The 20,760-nt window shown below is 45.9% G+C and overlaps 1 protein-coding gene across 5 annotated transcripts in view; it reads right to left on the bottom strand.

The window, feature by feature from the left end:
• Positions 1 to 20,760, bottom strand: part of LOC141272500 (uncharacterized) — a 312,347-nt gene that overhangs the window by 22,180 nt on the left and 269,407 nt on the right. For 2 of the 5 annotated variants that reach the window (XM_073683317.1, XM_073683310.1), the window contains exons 2-4: positions 7,338 to 7,478; positions 6,839 to 7,018; positions 3,497 to 3,620 (exon numbers count right to left, since the gene is read on the bottom strand). The exons of 1 other annotated variant lie outside the window; for it this stretch is intronic. In XM_073683317.1, the coding sequence (XP_073539418.1) occupies positions 3,497 to 3,620; positions 6,839 to 7,018; positions 7,338 to 7,421 (388 nt within the window). In that variant the 5' untranslated portion in view covers positions 7,422 to 7,478. The remainder of the gene's footprint in view (positions 1 to 3,496; positions 3,621 to 6,838; positions 7,019 to 7,337; positions 7,479 to 20,760) is intronic. 2 more of the 5 variants (XM_073683326.1, XM_073683302.1) reach the window with 1 other exon arrangement.

Below are 20,760 nucleotides of genomic sequence, written 5' to 3'. Positions count from 1 at the left end.
TACCACTAACATAAAGTACAATGTGTCATGAAAAAACAGTGTCAGAATCAGGGGGATCCGTTGAAGCGTTCCAGAGTAATTATCTCATAAAGTGACAGTGGTCAGAATTGTAAATTTGTCTGTGTTAGGAAGGTGAAAAAGGGCTGGGGGTGAAGGGGTTAAAGGACAAACTCATTATGGATGCTTTAGAACTATTTCAGAAATTTCTGTGATTTTACGATTCTTAGTTGAGAAATTATTTAATCTGATGTTCTTAATACCAGATTAATTGGAATATTCTACAGTCCTCTTTTAACATATTTGTTATTGTTGCACCCATATAATTGTATGAAAATATAAAATTACTTAAAGGGGTTTTCCCACAAAGAAAAGTTGATTTTTATCAATAGATCTTGGAGTAATAATAACTTCCACAATTGGATGTATTTAAATAAAATGTTCCTGTGCTGAGATAATCTTATAAATGTGCCCCTGCTGTGTACTGTGTAATGGCTGTGTCTGACCATGTACAGTAACATGGTCTGATCATACCACATCTCCTGGGCAGGGGAGGAAGCAAAAGAGAGGATACAGACAGGACACAATAAGATTGCAAATAATTCTTTGTTTGAGGTAAAACATTTTTTTTTTAAAAACAGGCATTTAGCTCTCAAAAAGAATCAGCTGTGACCCCCGGCAGTAATGTCTGTATACTCTTTTGCTTCCTCCCCTGCCCAGGAGATGTGGTATGATCAGACCATGTTACTGTACATGGTCAGACACAGCCATTACACAGTACACAGCAGGGGCACATTTATAAGATTATCTCAGCACAGGAACATTGTATTTAAACACATCCAATTGTGGAAGTTATTATTACTCCAAGATCTATTGATTAAAATTAACGTTTCTTCGTGGGAAAACCCCTTTAAGCTAAAAGATAAAACACTGCAAACAAAATAATCAAAACACTAAAATTAAAGATTTGTTAGTCATGGTACTCACCCCACTCAAAAAGAAAGCAATTAAAATGTAGTAGGTCCTCAAAATGGTACTAAAAAAACTGCACTTCACCTGGCAGTAAACGAGCCGCCCTCCCCCGGCTCTATAGCCGAAAAAATAACATCACGGCTCTCAGAAAAAGACGACAAACAAAATTCTACTAAAGAAACCACTAAAATAATAATAATAAAGCCCCTGATGTTTGGTGTCGCTGTAATCGGCCTGAGAATCGCGTTTCCAGGTCATTATTACCGTATAACAAACGCTGCAACAATCACAGATTTTACATTTTTGCTTTTTTTCTTCATCATTTCACTACTTATTCCTGGTTTTCATTACGTTGTAAGGTAAAATGAATTGTGTGATTCAGAACGACAACTCGTCCGTGAGAAACGAGCGTCTTATAGAAAATGAAAATGTTATGGCTCCCGAGAGAAGGGGAAAAACAAAAGGCAAAAATGAATACTGACGTGTGAAGGCTCCACCAGCAGAACGTCTTCTCCACGTCCCGAATGTGAGGATCAGTCAGTTATAGAAGAGTTTAATCACATAGAAAACTATCAGGGAAATACACGTGGTCAAAATTGTTGGTCCCCCTCGTTTAATGAAAGAAAAACCCACAATGGTCACAGAAATAACTTGAATCTGACAAAAGTAATAATAAATTAAAAATCTATGAAAATGAACAAATGAAAGTCAGACATTGCTTTTCTGCTTCCACAGAATTAAAAAAAAAATAAACTCATGAAATCGGCCTGGACAGAAATGATGGTTCTTCTTCTTCTTAACTTAATATTGTGTTGAACCTTTTGAGGCGATCACTGCAATCAAACGATTCCTGTAACTGTCAATGAGACTTCTGCACCTCTCCACAGGTATTTTGGAGACTCCTCATGAGTAAACTGCTCCAGTTGTCTCATGTTTGAAGGTTGCCTTTTCCAGACGACATGTTTCAGCTCTTTCCAAGGATGTTCCATAAGATTTAGGTCAGGGCTCATAGAAGCCACTTCTGAATAGTCCAATGTTTTCCTCTTAGCCATTCTTGGGTGTTTTTAGCTGTGTGTTTGGGGTCATTATCCTGTTGCAAGACCCATGACCTGCGACTGAGACCAAGCTTTCTGACACTGGGCAGCACAATTCTCTCTAGAATCCCTTGATAGTCTTGAGATTTCATTGTACCCTGTACAGATTCAAGACACCCTGTGCCAGATGCAGAAAAGCAGCCCCAGAACATAACAGAGCTTCCTTCATGTTTCCCAGTAGGGACAGTGTTCTCTTCTTGATATGCTTCATTTTTCCATCTGTGAACACAGAGCTGATGTGCCTTGCCAAAAACTTCCATTTTTGTCTCATCTGTCCATAGGACATTCTCCCAGAAGCTTTGTGGCTTGTCAACATATAGTTTAGCAAATTCCAGTCTGGCTTTTTGATGATTTTTTCTCAACAATGGTGTTCTCCTTGGTCGTCTCCCATGAAGTCCATTTTAGATCAAACAACGACGGATGGTGCGATCTGACACTGATGTTCCTTGAGCTTGAAGTTCACCTTTAATCTCTTTAGAAGTTATTCTGGGCTCTTTTGTTACCATTCATATTATCCATCTCTATGATTTGTCATCAATTTTCCTCCTGCGGCCACGTCCAGGGAGGTTCTCTACAGTCCCATGGATCTTACATTTCTGAATAATATGTGCAACTGTAGTCACAGGAACATCAAACTGCTTGGAGATGGTCTTATAACCTTTACCTTTAACATGCTTGTCTATAATTTTCTTTCTAATCTCCTGAGACAAATCTTTCCTTTGCTTCCTCTGGTCCATGTTGAGTGTGGTACGCACCATGTCACCAAACAGCACAGTGAGTATCTGTAGCCCTATATACAGGCCCACTGACTGATTACAAGATTGTAGACACCTGTGATGCTAATTAGTGGCACAACTTGATTTAACATGTCCCTTTTGTCACATTATTTTCAGGGATACCATCATTTCTGTCCAGGCCGATTTCAGGAGTTTCATTTTGTAAAAAAAAATTCTGAGGAAGCAGAAAAGCAATGTCTGACTTTCATTTGTTCATTTTCATAGATTATTATTACTTTTGTCAGATTAAACTTATTTTTGTGACCATTGTGGGTTTTTCTTTCATTAAACGAGGGGGTACCAACAATTATTTATTTATTTTACTCACTTATATAGTGCCATTAATTTCACAGCGCTTTACAGACATTATGGGCACTGTCCCCATCGGTGATCACAATCTAAATTACCTATCAGTTTGTCTTTGTAGTGTGGGAGGAAACCGGGGAACCCACACAAACACAGGGAGAACATACAAACTCCTTGCAGATGTTGTCCTTGGTGGGATTTGAACCCAGAACCCCAGCGCAGCAAGGCTGCAGTGCTAACCACTGAGCCACCGTGCTGCCACAATTTTGACCACGTGTGTATCTGTGGCTGAAAAACTAATAACAACTGAACCAAGAGACAGAGTAATGTCAGGGGAACGTTTCCTCTCACCTGGTGATGTCAGAGGCCGGAGCTCCTCCATCATCACCTCCTGGTACCGATCCTGGTGTCCTTCTAGATACTCCCACTCCTCCATGGAGAGATAGACAGCGACGTCCTGACACCTTATAGGAACCTGACAACAACGACACCGTCATCACCCAGAATCCTCCAGTGCTGTCCTGTACAATGTCCCAGCAGTCACCTCTCCGCTCATCACCCAGAATCCTCCAGTGCTGTCCTGTATAATGTCCCAGCAGTCACCTCTCCGCTCACCACCCAGAATCCTCCAGTGCTGTCCTGTATAATGTCCCAGCAGTCACCTCTCCGGTCATCACCCAGAATCCTCCAGTGCTGTCCTGTATAATGTCCCAGCAGTCACCTCTCCGCTCATCACCCAGAATCCTCCAGTGCTGTCCTATATAATGTCCCAGCAGTTACCTCTCCGCTCATCACCCAGAATCCTCCAGTGCTGTCCTGTATAATGTCCCAGCAGTCACCATCCAGAATCCTCCAGTGCCGTCCTGTATAATGTCCCAGCAGTCACCTTCCGGTCATCACCCAGAATCCTCCAGTGCCGTCCTGTATAATGTCCCAGCAGTCACCTCTCCGCTCATCACCCAGAATCCTCCAGTGCCATCCTGTATAATGTCCCAGCAGTCACCTCTCCGGTTATCACCCAGAATCCTCCAGTGCTGTCCTGTATAATGTCCCAGCAGTCACCTCTCCGCTCATCACCCAGAATCCTCCAGTGCTGTCCTGTATAATGTCCCAGCAGTCACCATCCAGAATCCTCCAGTGCCGTCCTGTATAATGTCCCAGCAGTCACCTCTCCGGTCATCACCCAGAATCCTCCAGTGCCGTCCTGTATAATGTCCCAGCAGTCACCTCTCCGGTCATCACCCAGAATCCTCCAGTGCCGTCCTGTATAATGTCCCAGCAGTCACCTCTCCGCTCCTCACCCAGAATCCTCCAGTGCTGTCCTGTATAATGTCCCAGCAGTCACCTTCCGGTCATCACCCAGAATCCTCCAGTGCCGTCCTGTATAATGTCCCAGCAGTCACCTCTCCGCTCATCATCCAGAATCCTCCAGTGCCATCCTGTATAATGTCCCAGCAGTCACCTCTCCGGTTATCACCCAGAATCCTCCAGTGCTGTCCTGTATAATGTCCCAGCAGTCACCTCTCCGCTCATCACCCAGAATCCTCCAGTGCTGTCCTGTATAATGTCCCAGCAGTCACCACTCCGGTCATCACCCAGAATCCTCCAGTGCTGTCCTGTATAATGTCCCAGCAGCCACCTCTCCGGTCATCACCCAGAATCCTCCAGTGCTGTCCTGTATAATGTCCCAGCAGTCACCATCCAGAATCCTCCAGTGCCGTCCTGTATAATGTCCCAGCAGTCACCTCTCCGGTCATCACCCAGAATCCTCCAGTGCCGTCCTGTATAATGTCCCAGCAGTCACCTCTCCGGTCATCACCCAGAATCCTCCAGTGCCGTCCTGTATAATGTCCCAGCAGTCACCTCTCCGCTCCTCACCCAGAATCCTCCAGTGCTGTCCTGTATAATGTCCCAGCAGTCACCTTCCGGTCATCACCCAGAATCCTCCAGTGCCGTCCTGTATAATGTCCCAGCAGTCACCTCTCCGCTCATCATCCAGAATCCTCCAGTGCCATCCTGTATAATGTCCCAGCAGTCACCTCTCCGGTTATCACCCAGAATCCTCCAGTGCTGTCCTGTATAATGTCCCAGCAGTCACCTCTCCGCTCATCACCCAGAATCCTCCAGTGCTGTCCTGTATAATGTCCCAGCAGTCACCACTCCGGTCATCACCCAGAATCCTCCAGTGCTGTCCTGTATAATGTCCCAGCAGCCACCTCTCCGGTCATCACCCAGAATCCTCCAGTGCTGTCCTGTATAATGTCCCAGCAGTCACCTCTCCGGTCATCATCCAGAATCCTCCAGTGCCGTCCTGTATAATGTCCCAGCAGTCACCTCTCCGCTCATCACCCAGAATCATCCAGTGCTGTCCTGTATAATGTCCCAGCAGTCACCTCTCCGCTCATCACCCAGAATCCTCCAGTGCTGTCCTGTATAATGTCCCAGCAGTCACCTCTCCGCTCATCACCCAGAATCCTCCAGTGCTGTCCTGTATAATGTCCCAGCAGTCACCTCTCCCCCTCATAACCCAGAATCCTCCAGTGCTGTCCTGTATAATGTCCCAGCAGTCACCTCTCGGGTCATCACCCAGAATCCTCCAGTGCTGTCCTGTATAATCTCCCAGCAGTCACCTCTCCGGTCATCACTCAGAATCCTCCAGTGCTGTCCTGTATAATGTCCCAGCAGTCACCTCTCCGGTCGTCACCCAGAATCCTCCAGTGCTGTCCTGTATAATGTCCCAGCAGCCACCTCTCCGGTCATCACCCAGAATCCTCCAGTGCTGTCCTGTATAATGTCCCAGCAGCCACCTCTCCGGTCATCACCCAGAATCCTCCAGTGCTGTCCTGTATAATGTCCCAGCAGTCACCTCTCCGCTCATCACCCAGAATCATCCAGTGCTGTCCTGTATAATGTCCCAGCAGTCACCTCTCCGCTCATCACCCAGAATCCTCCAGTGCTGTCCTGTATAATGTCCCAGCAGTCACCTCTCCGCTCATCACCCAGAATCCTCCAGTGCTGTCCTGTATAATGTCCCAGCAGTCACCTCTCCCCCTCATCACCCAGAATCCTCCAGTGCTGTCCTGTATAATGTCCCAGCAGTCACCTCTCGGGTCATCACTAAGAATCCACCAGTGCCGTCCTGTATAATGTCCCAGCAATCACCTCTCCGGTCATCACCCAGAATCCTCCAGTGCTGTCCTGTATAATGTCCCAGCAGTCACCTCTCCGGTCATCACTCAGAATCCTCCAGTGCTGTCCTGTATAATGTCCCAGCAGTCACCTCTCTGGTCGTCACCCAGAACCCTCCAGTGCTGTCCTGTATAATGTCCCAGCAGTCACCTCTCCGCTCATCACCCAGAATCCTCCAGTGCTGTCCTGTATAATGTCCCAGCAGTCACCTCTCCGCTCATCACCCAGAATCCTCCAGTGCTGTCCTGTATAATGTCCCAGCAGTCACCTCTCCGCTCATCACCCAGAATCCTCCAGTGCTGCCCTGTATAATGTCCCAGCAGTCACCTCTCCGCTCATCACCCAGAATCCTCCAGTGCTGTCCTGTATAATGTCCCAGCAGTCACCTCTCGGGTCATCACCCAGAATCCTCCAGTGCTGTCCTGTATAATGTCCCAGCAGTCACCTCTCCGCTCATCACCCAGAATCCTCCAGTGCTGTCCTGTATAATGTCCCAGCAGTCACCTCTCCGCTCAGCAGCTCAATCATCTTGTTGCTGAGCTCTAGGATCTTCCTCTTCCTCTCATGTATCGGGGGGTGCGGGGGAGGCTCTGTGATGGGGCCCGGGCTCCGCCCTCCTGACTCCTGGAGATGGATGATGGGAGTCACACCCTCCCCCGGTGTCTTCCTCACTATTGTGTAATCCTGTGTATGGAGAGAGACACTTAGGGAGAAGAATTCCTTCCCGACTCCAGATCTGACAATCAGTAGAAATCCCGGGATCAATAACCGTCTCCAGTAATTTGGGGCCATAACCTGGAATATTATTACACTCAGGACAGACATCCAGGCCCCTCTACAGCTCTTATAAGGAATCCCCATGACAACTCCTCCTGGCAGAGAGCTGCACACAATCACTGCTCTTACAGTAAAGAATCCTTCTCTTCCTCTTCTGGATTTCCTCTTCCCGATGTCGGACTTGTTACATAACACAATAAAGCTGATAGAAATGTAGAGGAGTTACCTCTCCGCTCAGCAGGGAGATGATCTCCAGGGTGAAGTGTAATAATCTTCTGGTGGTCTCGTCCTCGTCCATCCTCGGGGTCATTCAGGAGAAGGAGGGATGAACACTGGATCAGCTGGAGGGATCTCGTCCTGCCGGCATCTTCATGATAAAGGAGAAGATGCAAATCATAGGGACAATACAAACTTTAAGGGGTTAAATCCCTGGTCTTTCTAAGTCTAGAGTCCAGTAGGTGGAGTCAGAGACTGTGGATATTTGAAATCTCTACCCACTATCACAACCATAATCATCCTGTCAAAATCAATGATCACCACAAACCTTATCAGAAGTACAAGTTTTCTAGTATTTATTTTTAAATGGAATCTGTCATCAGGTTTTTGCTATAAAAATGTGAGAGCAGCATAATGTCGGGACAGAGACCCTGATTCCAGCGATGTGTCACTTACCGGGCTGCTTGCTGCAATTTTGATAAAATCTCTGTTTTATCTGCTGCAGATCTACCAGGTCTCTGACTGCTGAGCTCTGTATATTCCCACTCAAACCACTAATCGGCAGCTCTGTGGCAGCTTTCTGCCTATCCACAGTGTACAATGAATGGTGGGGCAGACCTCATGAATATGGGGGATACCTGACAGCAGGTTTACTAGTCCTCTAGTGACAATCTTCTGCTGACAAAACTGTGATTTTATCAAAACGACATCAAGCAGCCCAGTAAGTGACACATAGCTGAAATCGGGGTCTCTGTCTACATTTTGCTGCTCTCAGATCAGGTGGTAAAAACCTTCTGACAGATTCCCTTTATGTAAGGAATTGGTATTGCAAAATGAACTTTTTAGCAAACTCATAGGTAATATTCAGGAGGGGAGGCAAAATCCTCACCCCAGTGGGTGCAGTGGGGATTGTAAAATAGTAATGTCTTATATTAAATATGTTTTACCAAAGAAATTAGGGCCTAATGGGGCACCGATGTCCAACACCACATCTTGATGATGATGGTGCATTTTAAAGGTTGATCTTTAGATTTTTACACTATGCTGAGAACACACAATGACCATCCCGAGATGACCCGGAAAATGATGGATGGTAACAAATTATGGCTCGCATTGATCTTTCCGGTTCCTTGATTGCACCCCTGATAAGTACCTTTCAAAAGATGAGCCTTGGTATTTTTCAATAGGGATGCTTCTATTTCATCAGCACCCGCCAAGTAAGAGGACAAGATATGGGCGTGAAGATGTACAAGCTGTGAGGGTGCATGTCAAGAGACAACCACAGGATCAGGGTGGCTGAAGAGAAAGAAACCCACGGGATCAGGGTGGCTGAAGGGAAAGAAACTAGAAATGACCTCCAAGAAACCCACGGGATCAGGATGACTGAAGGGAAAGAAACTAGAAATGACCTCCAAGAAACCCACGGGATCAGGATGGCTGAAGGGAAAGAAACTAGAAATGACCTCCCAAGAAACCCACGGGATCAGGATGGCTGAAGGGAAAGAAACTAGAAATGACCTCCCAAGAAACCCACGGGATCAGGATGGCTGAAGGGAAAGAAACTAGAAATGACCTCCCAAGAAACCCACGGGATCAGGATGGCTGAAGGGAAAGAAACTAGAAATGACCTCCAAGAAACCCACTGGATCAGGGTGGCTGAAGGGAAAGAAACTAGAAATGACCTCCAAGAAACCCACGGGATCAGGGTGGCTGAAGGGAAGGAAACTAGAAGTGACCTCCAAGAAACCCATGGGATCAGGATGACTGAAGGGAAGGACACTAGAAATGACCTCCAAGAAACCCACGGGATCAGGATGGCTGAAGGAAAGGACACTAGAAATGACCTCCAAGAAAACCACGGGATCAGGATGGCTGAAGGGAAAGAAACTAGAAATGACCTCCAAGAAACCTACAGGATCAGGGTGGCTGAAGGGAAAGAAACTAGAAATGACCTCCAAGAAACCCACGGGATCAGGGTGGCTGAAGGGAAGGAAACTAGAAGTGACCTCCAAGAAACCCATGGGATCAGGATGACTGAAGGGAAGGACACTAGAAATGACCTCCAAGAAACCCACGGGATCAGGATGGCTGAAGGAAAGGACACTAGAAATGACCTCCAAGAAAACCACGGGATCAGGATGGCTGAAGGGAAAGAAACTAGAAATGACCTCCAAGAAACCTACAGGATCAGGGTGGCTGAAGGGAAAGAAACTAGAAATGACCTCCAAGAAACCCACGGGATCAGGGTGGCTGAAGGGAAAGAAACTAGAAATGACCTCCAAGAAACCCACAATATCAAGGTGGCTGAAGTGAAGGACACTAGAAATGACTTCCAAGAAACCCACAGGATCAGGGTGGCTGAAGGGAAAGAAACTAGAAATGACCTCCAAGAAACCCACGGGATCAGGGTGGCTGAAGGGAAAGAAACTAGAAATGACCTCCAAGAAACCCACAATATCAGGGTGGCAGAAGGGAAGGACACTAGAAATGACCTCCAAGAAACACACAAGATCAGGGTGGCTGAAGGGAAAGAAACTAGAAATGACCTCCAAGAAACCCACGGGATCAGGGTGGATGAAGGGAAGGACACTAGAAATGACCTCCAAGAAACCCACGGGATCAGGGTGGCTGAAGGGAAAGAAACTAGAAATGACCTCCAAGAAACCCACGGGATCAGGGTGGCTGAAGGGAAGGAAACTAGAAATGACCTCCAAGAAACCCATGGGATCAGGATGGCTGAAGGGAAGGACACTACAAATGACCTCCAAGAAACCCACGAGATCAGGGTGGCTGAAGTGAAGGACACTAAAAATGACCTCCAAGAAACCCACGGGATCAGGGTGGCTGAAGGGAAAGAAACTAGAAATGACCTCCAAGAAACCCACTAGATCAGGGTGGCTGAAGGGAAAGAAACTAGAAATGACCTCCAAGAAACCCATGGGATCAGGGTGGCTGAAGTGAAGGACACTAGAAATGACCTCCAAGAAACCCACAATATCAGGGTGGCTGAAGTGAAGGACATTAGAAATGACCTCCAAAAAACCCACAGGATCAGGGTGGCTGAAGGGAAGGAAACTAGAAATGACCTCCAAGAAATCCACATGATCAGGGTGGCTGAAGTGAAGGACACTAGAAATGACCTCCAATAAACCCACAATATCAGGGTGGCTGAAGTGAAGGACACTAGAAATGACCTCCAAGAAACCCACGGGATCAGGATGGCTGAAGGGAAGGAAACTAGAAATGACCTCCAAGAAACCCACGGGATCAGGGTGGCTGAAGGGAAGGAAACTAGAAATGACCTCCAAGAAACCCACAATATCAGGGTGGCTGAAGTGAAGGACACTAGAAATGACCTCCAAGAATACCACGGGATCAGGGTGGCTGAAGGGAAGGAAACTAGAAATGACCTCCAAGAAACCCACAATATCAGGGTGGCTGAAGTGAAGGACACTAGAAATGACCTCCAAGAAACCCACAGGATCAGGGTGGCTGAAGGGAAGGAAACTAGAAAGGACCTCCAAGAAACCTACAATATCAGGGTGGCTGAAGGGAAAGAAACTAGAAGGAACCTCCAAGAAACCTACAATATCAGGGTGGCTGAAGTGAAGGACACTAGAAATGACCTCCAAGAAACCCACGGGATCAGGATGGCTGAAGGGAAGGAAACTAGAAATGACCTCCAAGAAACCCACGGGATCAGGGTGGCTGAAGGGAAGGAAACTAGAAATGACCTCCAAGAAACCCACGGGATCAGGGTGGCTGAAGGGAAAGAAACTAGAAATGACCTCCAAGAAACCCACAATATCAAGGTGGCTGAAGTGAAGGACACTAGAAATGACTTCCAAGAAACCCACAGGATCAGGGTGGCTGAAGGGAAAGAAACTAGAAATGACCTCCAAGAAACCCACGGGATCAGGGTGGCTGAAGGGAAAGAAACTAGAAATGACCTCCAAGAAACCCACAATATCAGGGTGGCGGAAGGGAAGGACACTAGAAATGACCTCCAAGAAACCCACAAGATCAGGGTGGCTGAAGGGAAAGAAACTAGAAATGACCTCCAAGAAACCCACGGGATCAGGGTGGATGAAGGGAAGGACACTAGAAATGACCTCCAAGAAACCCACGGGATCAGGGTGGATGAAGGGAAGGACACTAGAAATGACCTCCAAGAAACCCACGGGATCAGGGTGGCTGAAGGGAAAGAAACTAGAAATGACCTCCAAGAAACCCACGGGATCAGGGTGGCTGAAGGGAAGGAAACTAGAAATGACCTCCCAGAAACCCATGGGATCAGGATGGCTGAAGGGAAGGACACTACAAATGACCTCCAAGAAACCCACGAGATCAGGGTGGCTGAAGTGAAGGACACTAAAAATGACCTCCAAGAAACCCACGGGATCAGGGTGGCTGAAGGGAAAGAAACTAGAAATGACCTCCAAGAAACCCACTAGATCAGGGTGGCTGAAGGGAAAGAAACTAGAAATGACCTCCAAGAAACCCATGGGATCAGGGTGGCTGAAGTGAAGGACACTAGAAATGACCTCCAAGAAACCCACAATATCAGGGTGGCTGAAGTGAAGGACATTAGAAATGACCTCCAAAAAACCCACAGGATCAGGGTGGCTGAAGGGAAGGAAACTAGAAATGACCTCCAAGAAATCCACAGGATCAGGGTGGCTGAAGTGAAGGACACTAGAAATGACCTCCAATAAACCCACAATATCAGGGTGGCTGAAGTGAAGGACACTAGAAATGACCTCCAAGAAACCCACGGGATCAGGATGGCTGAAGGGAAGGAAACTAGAAATGACCTCCAAGAAACCCACGGGATCAGGGTGGCTGAAGGGAAGGAAACTAGAAATGACCTCCAAGAAACCCACAATATCAGGGTGGCTGAAGTGAAGGACACTAGAAATGACCTCCAAGAAACCCACAGGATCAGGGTGGCTGAAGGGAAGGAAACTAGAAAGGACCTCCAAGAAACCTACAATATCAGGGTGGCTGAAGGGAAAGAAACTAGAAGGAACCTCCAAGAAACCTACAATATCAGGGTGGCTGAAGGGAAAGAAACTAGAAATGACCTCCAAGAAACCCACGGGATCAGGGTGGCTGAAGGGAAAGAAACTAGAAATGACCTCCAAGAAATCCACAGGATCAGGGTGGCTGAAGTGAAGGACACTAGAAATGACCTCCAATAAACCCACAATATCAGGGTGGCTGAAGTGAAGGACACTAGAAATGACCTCCAAGAAACCCATGGGATCAGGGTGGCTGAAGGGAAGGAAACTAGAAATGACCTCCAAGAAACCCAGAATATCAGGGTGGCTGAAGTGAAGGAAACTAGAAAGGACCTCCAAGAAACCTACAATATCAGGGTGGCTGAAGGGAAAGAAACTAGAAATGACCTCCAAGAATGCCCCAAATCATTTTTATACCAGCATATTCAAGTGTGTTATTTCCAGAAAGACTGCGGCATGTGGCACCAGGAGAAAGATTGAAAGAGGCCTCCATAGGTCACTGTGTGGGCAATCACTCAGAAGAGGCGAGAGCCGTGAGTATAAAGACAAGAGTGATGTCCCTATGCAGACAATACACGTCCATAGCGGCATCCCACTAGCAGTTATCAGTACAGAGACCCCCATGCCAGAATGGGCCATAACTGGGAAAAGGATTGATTTGTTAGACCAGATGTTGAGGCCATACAGTGTCATGTGGAAATCGAGGGTATAGAAAATACTATCTGTGCCTGTGACGATACAGCTTATAATCTTAATCAGCCAGAAGGATTATATTTGTTAAGTCAAGAGAAATACACTATTGTGTTTATGTTGACTAGTAAATATATGTGTATTTCTGTTGCTGGTCAAGAAGGACATACGATTATTTGTATAACCCTGATTCTTGTCTCCTCTTGGGTCTCTGAACAATGATGTTTGTTAATATGCTAATTACATATTGTACTAAAAGCTAGCTAGATGTTGATTTAAAGAATTTTGGGTAGTTGCTGGGACTGTTCTATGTGTTTATTGTCCGCTTTGTGCCACACTGTTTTACCCTCACTCTTTGTTATCTGAGTGGTATTACGCCCACGTAAGACCCCGGGTCTTCACATATTTGGTGGCAACAGTGAGATACTACTTATCCCAGAAGACTGGGGTAGCGGCAGGGGACTGGTGTTAGCACACACCGTCCAAAGGGCTCTACAACCAGGGAGATATATGGACAGACCCAGCAGACCATAGGTGAGGCATACACAGCGGGTTTTGGATGCTACCATGTCCAACCCCACCTGCCCGGCCTTGGGAGGAGGACCGGAGAGGATATACAGCAGCAACAAGAAACGGCAACTACAGGAGCTGTGCTAGCTTCAACATACTGAATACCAGACCAACGACACTAATCAGATTTAATTCAGGAACCACAGGATGCTGAGGACGGCATGTGTGGATGCAATGGATACCAGCCTGTTTTCGTCAATTACGTGTGCAGTTTTTTTTGCAAGGAAGACATGGAATATACTCTGACGAAACTGGATGATGCAAAGTTTTGTTGTCATGAAGACGAGACCTCTTACATTCGTGTCTGTGCTTAAAGGCATGCGGATGGACTGTCTCCAATAAGTTGAGAAGGATGATTGGGATCCCATCATGTCTGGCTGATTAAGATTGGGGGAGCAATATGACTATATAGCTTATAATCTTAATCAGCCAGAAGATTAGATTTGTTAAGCCAAGAGAAATACACTGTTGTGTTTATGTTGCCTTGTAAATATATGTGTATTTCTGTGGCTGGTCAAGAAGGACATAGGATTATTTGTATAACCCTAATTCTTGTCTCCTCTTGGGTCTGTGAACAATGATGTTTGTTAATATGCTAATTACATATTGTACTAAAAGCCAGCTAGATGTTGATTTAAAGAGCCCCCTCTTATGCCAAGTATGTAAATTGATTAAATGCACAAACAAGGAGACCTGAGTCCTGTGGAATAATATCATCTCTAACGCTTGTACTTAAAAAGGACATGTGCCTCTGTGGCAGGCAGACTTTACAAGGAGACTCAAAGATCAGAGACTCTCTCAGACCACCAGTTTGGAAGCATGGATTTAACCAAAGAGACACAGATTTGGATTCTACATGATTCCGGCCTATGGGAATATGGCCCTGACTGGAAAGATACGGATTTGCTCCACTGACCATCAGAGAGCCCATGGATACTGTTATGGTTAATTTTTTAATATCTAGATTCATTATTAATTTAGAAAAAATATTTATATTTTTGCTATGTCTGAAGTCTGCTTGAGAGTTTAAGACTTACATTGTGGAATGTCTGACTAAGATACTGGTTTCCTGTGAAGTCCTTGAGAAGGTTTTACGTTTGGCCAAGGGAAGTGTGTTTACTACTGATAGTATAATTTCGGTTTCCTGTTCAGTTGTATGTAACAATCGTATTTCCTTTTTGTCTAGCTAATAAATATGGTGAGTCTTTGTTGCCACACCAGGAAGACTCTACCTACTGACAATGCATGTCGCATGTATTCTGTCTCTCTTCCTTCATCGATGAAGTATCTTAATTTGAATCTCACTGGCAATGTGAAGACCCTTTGCTGTCTATTACAAAGTTCTCCTTAAAACAAAGAGGGTCTCCATAACAGTACATGGTGCCTGAAACCTGGGATTGTCATAACCGGACCTCCTCTGGACCCATCAACAAGGATGTCTCTGGAAATTACTGAATATCATCCGTGGTATGTAATCCCTTGTATTACTAATAATTCAGTACTACCTAGAGGGCTCCAGGACGGGTAATTGGTGGTCCTAACAAGACAATCATTTTTTTTGAACCCTTGCCAGTGGCTGAATTTGTTGTCTTATATGTTTCAATGTGGTTTTTAGATGTATAATTGACAACTGAATGACGGTTGAATGATAATTGAATGAAGTGACGAGTAACCAACCTTGCCCAGCGTGTCGGGATTAGGAACCTCCGCAGTTCTTCTGTATATTTCAGGAGTCGGAGGATTGTTTTATGTTGTTTGTTTTGTCTACGTCATAAATGTCTGGTATGATATTGTAAACTATGAGGATCCTTGAATGTGGGACTGAATGATTTTTGATTGACCAATAAGGGACTACGGTCTCTGCTTGATAAGGGATCCCGTTAGGTGTGTTCCTTCACATGTGGTGGAGAGGGAAATCGGTCCGTAAGAGGATCAGGGAAGTGTGATTGCCTATAACAGAGGAATCCTTCACGGTAAGGCAGTACTCTGAGGGTATTGAATTCCCCTGTAAATTGGTAAGGGCACCCTCAAGAAAGGGATAACTGAATGCAGTTTTTAGCCCGAATACAGCAGGGGGATTCATATCAGCGATTGAGCAGTGTACATTGAGTGACTGACGTATTGTTAAGTCGTTTTTGATTAATCAGAATATATGTCCTCAGTGTCTGTGTTCTGTTTTGTGTAAGCTCAAGAGAGGGAAAATCATAGTAGCTGAAGTTCTTGCTCAGCCTGTATACCCAGACTGGGAAACATATAGCATAAAAGGCAACACTTATTGCAGATATAATTGTCACGCAGTGCCTTTACAAGGTGTAGAAGGAAAACCTTTGAACTAGGAAATGTTATATGATCATGCAGAAATAATTGCAATAGTAGATGGAGCAGTAGGCTTGGTATTGTTATTTGTTTGGTTGTGTGTAAGAATCGGTGTTAGTACTTCCTTAAAGATCTGTCTTCTGAGGCTCAGAGGAGACTGGGACAGGATCAGATCCGTCTTTCGAGGCTGAGAGGAGACTGGGCGGGATCAAATTTAGAGTCTGAGAGGCTCTAGGTGTGCTGAAGAGAGTTCTACGGTAACTCTGGCACAGTGGTTGCAGTCATGGGGACTGGCAACAGTAAGGAATTGACTAACCTAAAGGGCGAGGCCCCAGTTCCAGCATGTGAGATAGTGGAGAGACTGAAAGGGAAAGAAGCAGTAGAGGGATGTGAAATAATATTGAGGAAATTTGGTATGGGAAAGTGATGAAATCTGGAAGAAAAGGAATGGGAGAAATATATCTGCAATTGGGAAGGATGGTTGAAAGATAAGAACAAATTAGAGCAGACTAGGATGTGGTTAGAAGTAGCAAAACGTCTCTCAATGAGTGAACATAAATCAGAGGAAACCAGGCATGGAACTGTCTATGTAATCTATGATAGTTTGAAAAACTCTCAAACCCCTGTAGTCTCTGTACCTGATGTAAATTCTGCACCCCCTTCAGCACCCCCGCCTTATGCTGGGTCAATGGGATGGACTTGCAGACATTGTAGTCATCAGAATCCCCCTGGGGTTAATTGTTGCAGGTCCTGTGGGTCTTCACGCCCAGGGACAACACCCAGGGTGCCTCTGTTCCCTATGAGGACCACTAGTCATGTGTAGTTTCAACCTCCTAGGATGGTTGATAATGTTCAGGTACGAGATCCCCCCAAAGTATGGCCAATAGAAACATATCAGCCTTGGTCCCCTAGTGAACTTATTGCCCTCGCTACACAGATCCCAGATCCCCCTAAAAAACCCTTAACATTTAGAATGCACCTCCAGGGTGTTCAGGAGGCATATCGGGCCACATGGGATGATCTAGTTTCTGTCATTCTGCAGAAAGGCAGTGACCCCTTAATTATGACAAGTTTTTTACTTTGTACTGCCATGAACAGGCTGGACATGCGTCTGGTGACCTTACCCAAGAACATGGTGGTTGGCAGCGCCCTCTAGGGTATTACTCTGTAACCCTAGATCCAGTCATTATGGGGTCTCCTACTTGTGTTAGAGCTGTGGCAGCTGCTTCAGAACTCGTTAAAAAGACAGAGGACATAGTGTTAGGAAGCCCCCGCACACTTCAAATTCCTCATGCTGTATCTGAAATACTTCAACAGGCTCAGACCCGTCACCTCTCAGCATCAAGGTTGACAAAATATGAAGTCTCACTCCTTACACCTCCCCATATAACTACCAAACGCTGTAATGTTCTAAATCCAGCTACACTACTACCAGTGGATTTAGAAAAGGGAGGAAAGTATCAGGATGGGGAAGATGGAGAGACCATGAGCCAAGACCTGCCCCTGTTTTTCAAATTAGCAGATGAGGAAGCTCAGTTTGGTATGGCACATGAACATGATTGTCAGGCATTGATGGAAGCTGAAATACAGGGCTTGGCAAATATAACTGATGTGCCACTCACTAACCCCTCTGCTGAGTATTTTGTAGATGGTTCCAGAGCTCGGGACAGTGAACAAGGACGATTCATCACCGGGTATGCAGTAGTCCACAATGGTAAGGCAGTGATACAAGAACCACTCCCCTCCAGCTGCTCTGCGCAAGAGACAGAGCTTAAAGCACTCGATGCAGCGTGTAATCTGGGAAAAGGTAAAGAAATTAATGCATTTTCTGACTCGCAATATGCTTATGGTGTTGCACATGACTTTGGCGACATTTGGCGAAGCCGTAATTTCTTGACTTCTGCTTGCAAACCTACAAGGAATGCGCAAGCGGTAGAGCTGCTACTCACAGCACTCACCGCCAGGTGGGACTCTCCGGTCGCCTAGAACCCATGGAGACATTCGGAGAAGCCAGATTTCGACCAGCCGGTCATCTGGCCCCATGGAAACTCTCGGAGAGGCCAGGGTGGGACCCTCGGGTCTCCTGGCCTTGTACCTCGATGGACTGCTAGCTTCCTAAGCTTGCCGCTACCTTCTCTCTGTGGGGGCCCGCCAGAAGTGAGGGGGCAACTGGTTAAGGTAGTTGGCCCTGGAAGTCCCAAAGTCACAGCTGTTCTCTCCCAGGCGGGCCTGCGGAAGGGTGAGGACTGTGTAATGTTGTACCATCTTGGGTATTTGCTGGGACTGTTCTATCTGTTTATTGTCCGCTTTGTGGTTCAATAAAGAATTGCCACGCTGCTTTACCCTCACCCTGTGTTGTCTGAGTGGTATCACGCTCATGGAAGACCCAGGGTGTCTTCACAGCGGCCATCATGCAAACGGCATTGTACAGAGCGTTCGTGATTCATCGTTGTGCACTAGAGCAGGACATTTCTGTAATTCTTTTAGGTGGTTATAAAGACTCCAATATTTGAGGATCCTCACGTTCTGTTCTCTGCGCCCCTGAATACTGGCAGGCCTCAAAAAATGACATTTATTCACTGCTCTCCTGCATGGTACTCAGCACCATGGGGTCTGATTGGCAAGTACCATCCAACCTTGGCATATAAGTGATACAATGTATATAATGTGCTGGCATCAGATTAATAACAGGAAAGTCTTTCATCTGTTTCTCTGCCAGAGAGCAATAAGAACTTGAGATGGCTGACACACCAAACACTGTTCTCTTTGGTAAAAAAGTTCTCGCTCTGCACCAGGCACTGATCATTAAAGTCAGGGGGAAAAAAAGGCAGTCTTCGCAACAGAAATTTGACCACTAGAAAGCACTGAATGCAGTAAATCCAAATGGTTCAGTGAATACATGTGGATTTACCTGCGTTCAATAGAATGCAACGCTTTGGACGCAGCAAAAAATATGCGTCCAAAGCGCTGCTACGTCCAGATCGTGGGCAGAGAGCCGAAAATTAAAAAAAAAAAAAATGGCGTGAGCTCTCGCGTCATTTTTATAACCAGCAGAGGGAAAGCCGATCGCTGGGGGCTGATATTAGTAGCCGGGGAAGGGGCCATTAGCCAACAATGTTCCCTGGCTATTAATATCAGCCCACAGCTGTTTGTTTAGCCTTTACTGGCTAGATTACAGGGGGACCACAGAAAAAAATTGACGTGGCGTCCCCCTATGAAATCTAACCAGAAAAGGTTAAACTAGACAGCTGATGGCTGATATTAATAGGCAGGGAAGGGGCCATGAATAATAGCCCCCTCCGCAGCTATTAATATCACCCCTCAGCAGTTCCAGATATGGCGCATAGCCTCCGCTCTTCCCACTGCCCAGTAGCGGTGGCGAGTGTCGTAATGGGGTTGGGGTTCACGTCAGCATTGTATTGGCGGCTGACGTGAAGCTCAGGTTAGTAATGGAGGGCGTCTATAAGACGCCCCCATTACTAACAGCGTAGTAAAATGGTCACCACCTTTTCAATAAAAACACGGCCAGAATAAAGTATTTCAATTAAATAAAAAACACACTTTGAAAAAAACGTAACATAACAAACAACCATATTCCTCACCTGTCTGCCATCAACGACGCAGTCCACGTACCGCCGTGTGTTACACGACGATCCGTGTCACTTCTACAGCAGTGGCATCAGCAATCTTGATGTCACTGCTGTAGAAGACAGCAGTGTATACTGACAGGAGTGTAAAATCACCCCTGTCAGTATACATGCTGCTGCAGGAGGTCACTGGGGTTCATCAGCTGATCAACCCCGGTGAGCTCTCACTGCCATCACCCTGGGAACTTTCTTCTGAAAGTTCCCAGGATGAGGTCATGTGAGCAATCAGGTGATCACTGACGTGACCGCAGGTCCTGGCAGCTCAGTACACTGCGGGGAGCGAGTATACCGAAGGCTGCCGGGAGAAGAGGATTGCCGCCAAGGACCAGCAGGACACCAGGGGGAGCCGGACATGTGAGTATAGAAGTTTTTTTTTTAAATTTTTACTTTGTTTTTTCTTTTTTTTTTTACACCGCATGGTAGCCGGCTTGGCTGGGAAGACTACTGCTCCTCCCATCCACGCCGCTCTCGCTGTTATCAGCGGGAGCGGCGGTCGGGATGAGAGGAGTTGTAGTCTCCTCTCCAACCCAGATACCACCCGCACCGCGTTTCCGCTGTGAATTCGCGGCCATTGACTTTAATTTAAAAGAAGTAAATCCACATATACCTGCGGGTCTGCTGCGTTTCAATGGACCTCAATGGGCGCGAATTCGCTGCGGGATCGCGGTAGAAATGGTCCTGCTGCATTTTTTAACGCAATGCGAATCCAGAACGGAAATTTCCACATCATGTGCACAGCACATCCGGATAAGCATTGCATGCAGGAAAACCGCCGCGAAAGCGCATCAAAAACGCTACGTGTGCACATAGCCTAAAACAGAAAAGAATACATTAAAGTAAACCTACAATTGTTAAAAAAAATCTATTCATGGGTCCAACTACTAAAATAAAAAAAAAGAATATGAAACTATGGAGTCAAACCTCCCATTACACCGCTACCTGGTCAAGTTTTGATACCTCAAGTCATCGGCACTGATATCTAGAAAACATTATATTAAAAAGAAAGTTGGAAAACCCAATAGACGAGCCTTCTTCTCTGAGACTATTTAAACTATTTTGTGTGGCATGACTATCAATCGTACATGCAGAAACATTTACAAGATTGCACACATTTTCCAAATTTTTGGTAAATTTAAGATTTTTTTCTATATAAACACGAAACATTTCAAACTAAATTTACTAGTAACAT

The sequence above is a fragment of the Phyllobates terribilis genome, unplaced genomic scaffold (genome assembly GCF_046119375.1).
Source record: "Phyllobates terribilis strain yellow unplaced genomic scaffold, ASM4611937v1 Scaffold_1__5_contigs__length_1240528914, whole genome shotgun sequence".
Classification (NCBI taxonomy): Eukaryota; Metazoa; Chordata; class Amphibia; order Anura; family Dendrobatidae; genus Phyllobates; species Phyllobates terribilis.
This window is presented reverse-complemented; position numbering and strand designations above follow the sequence as displayed.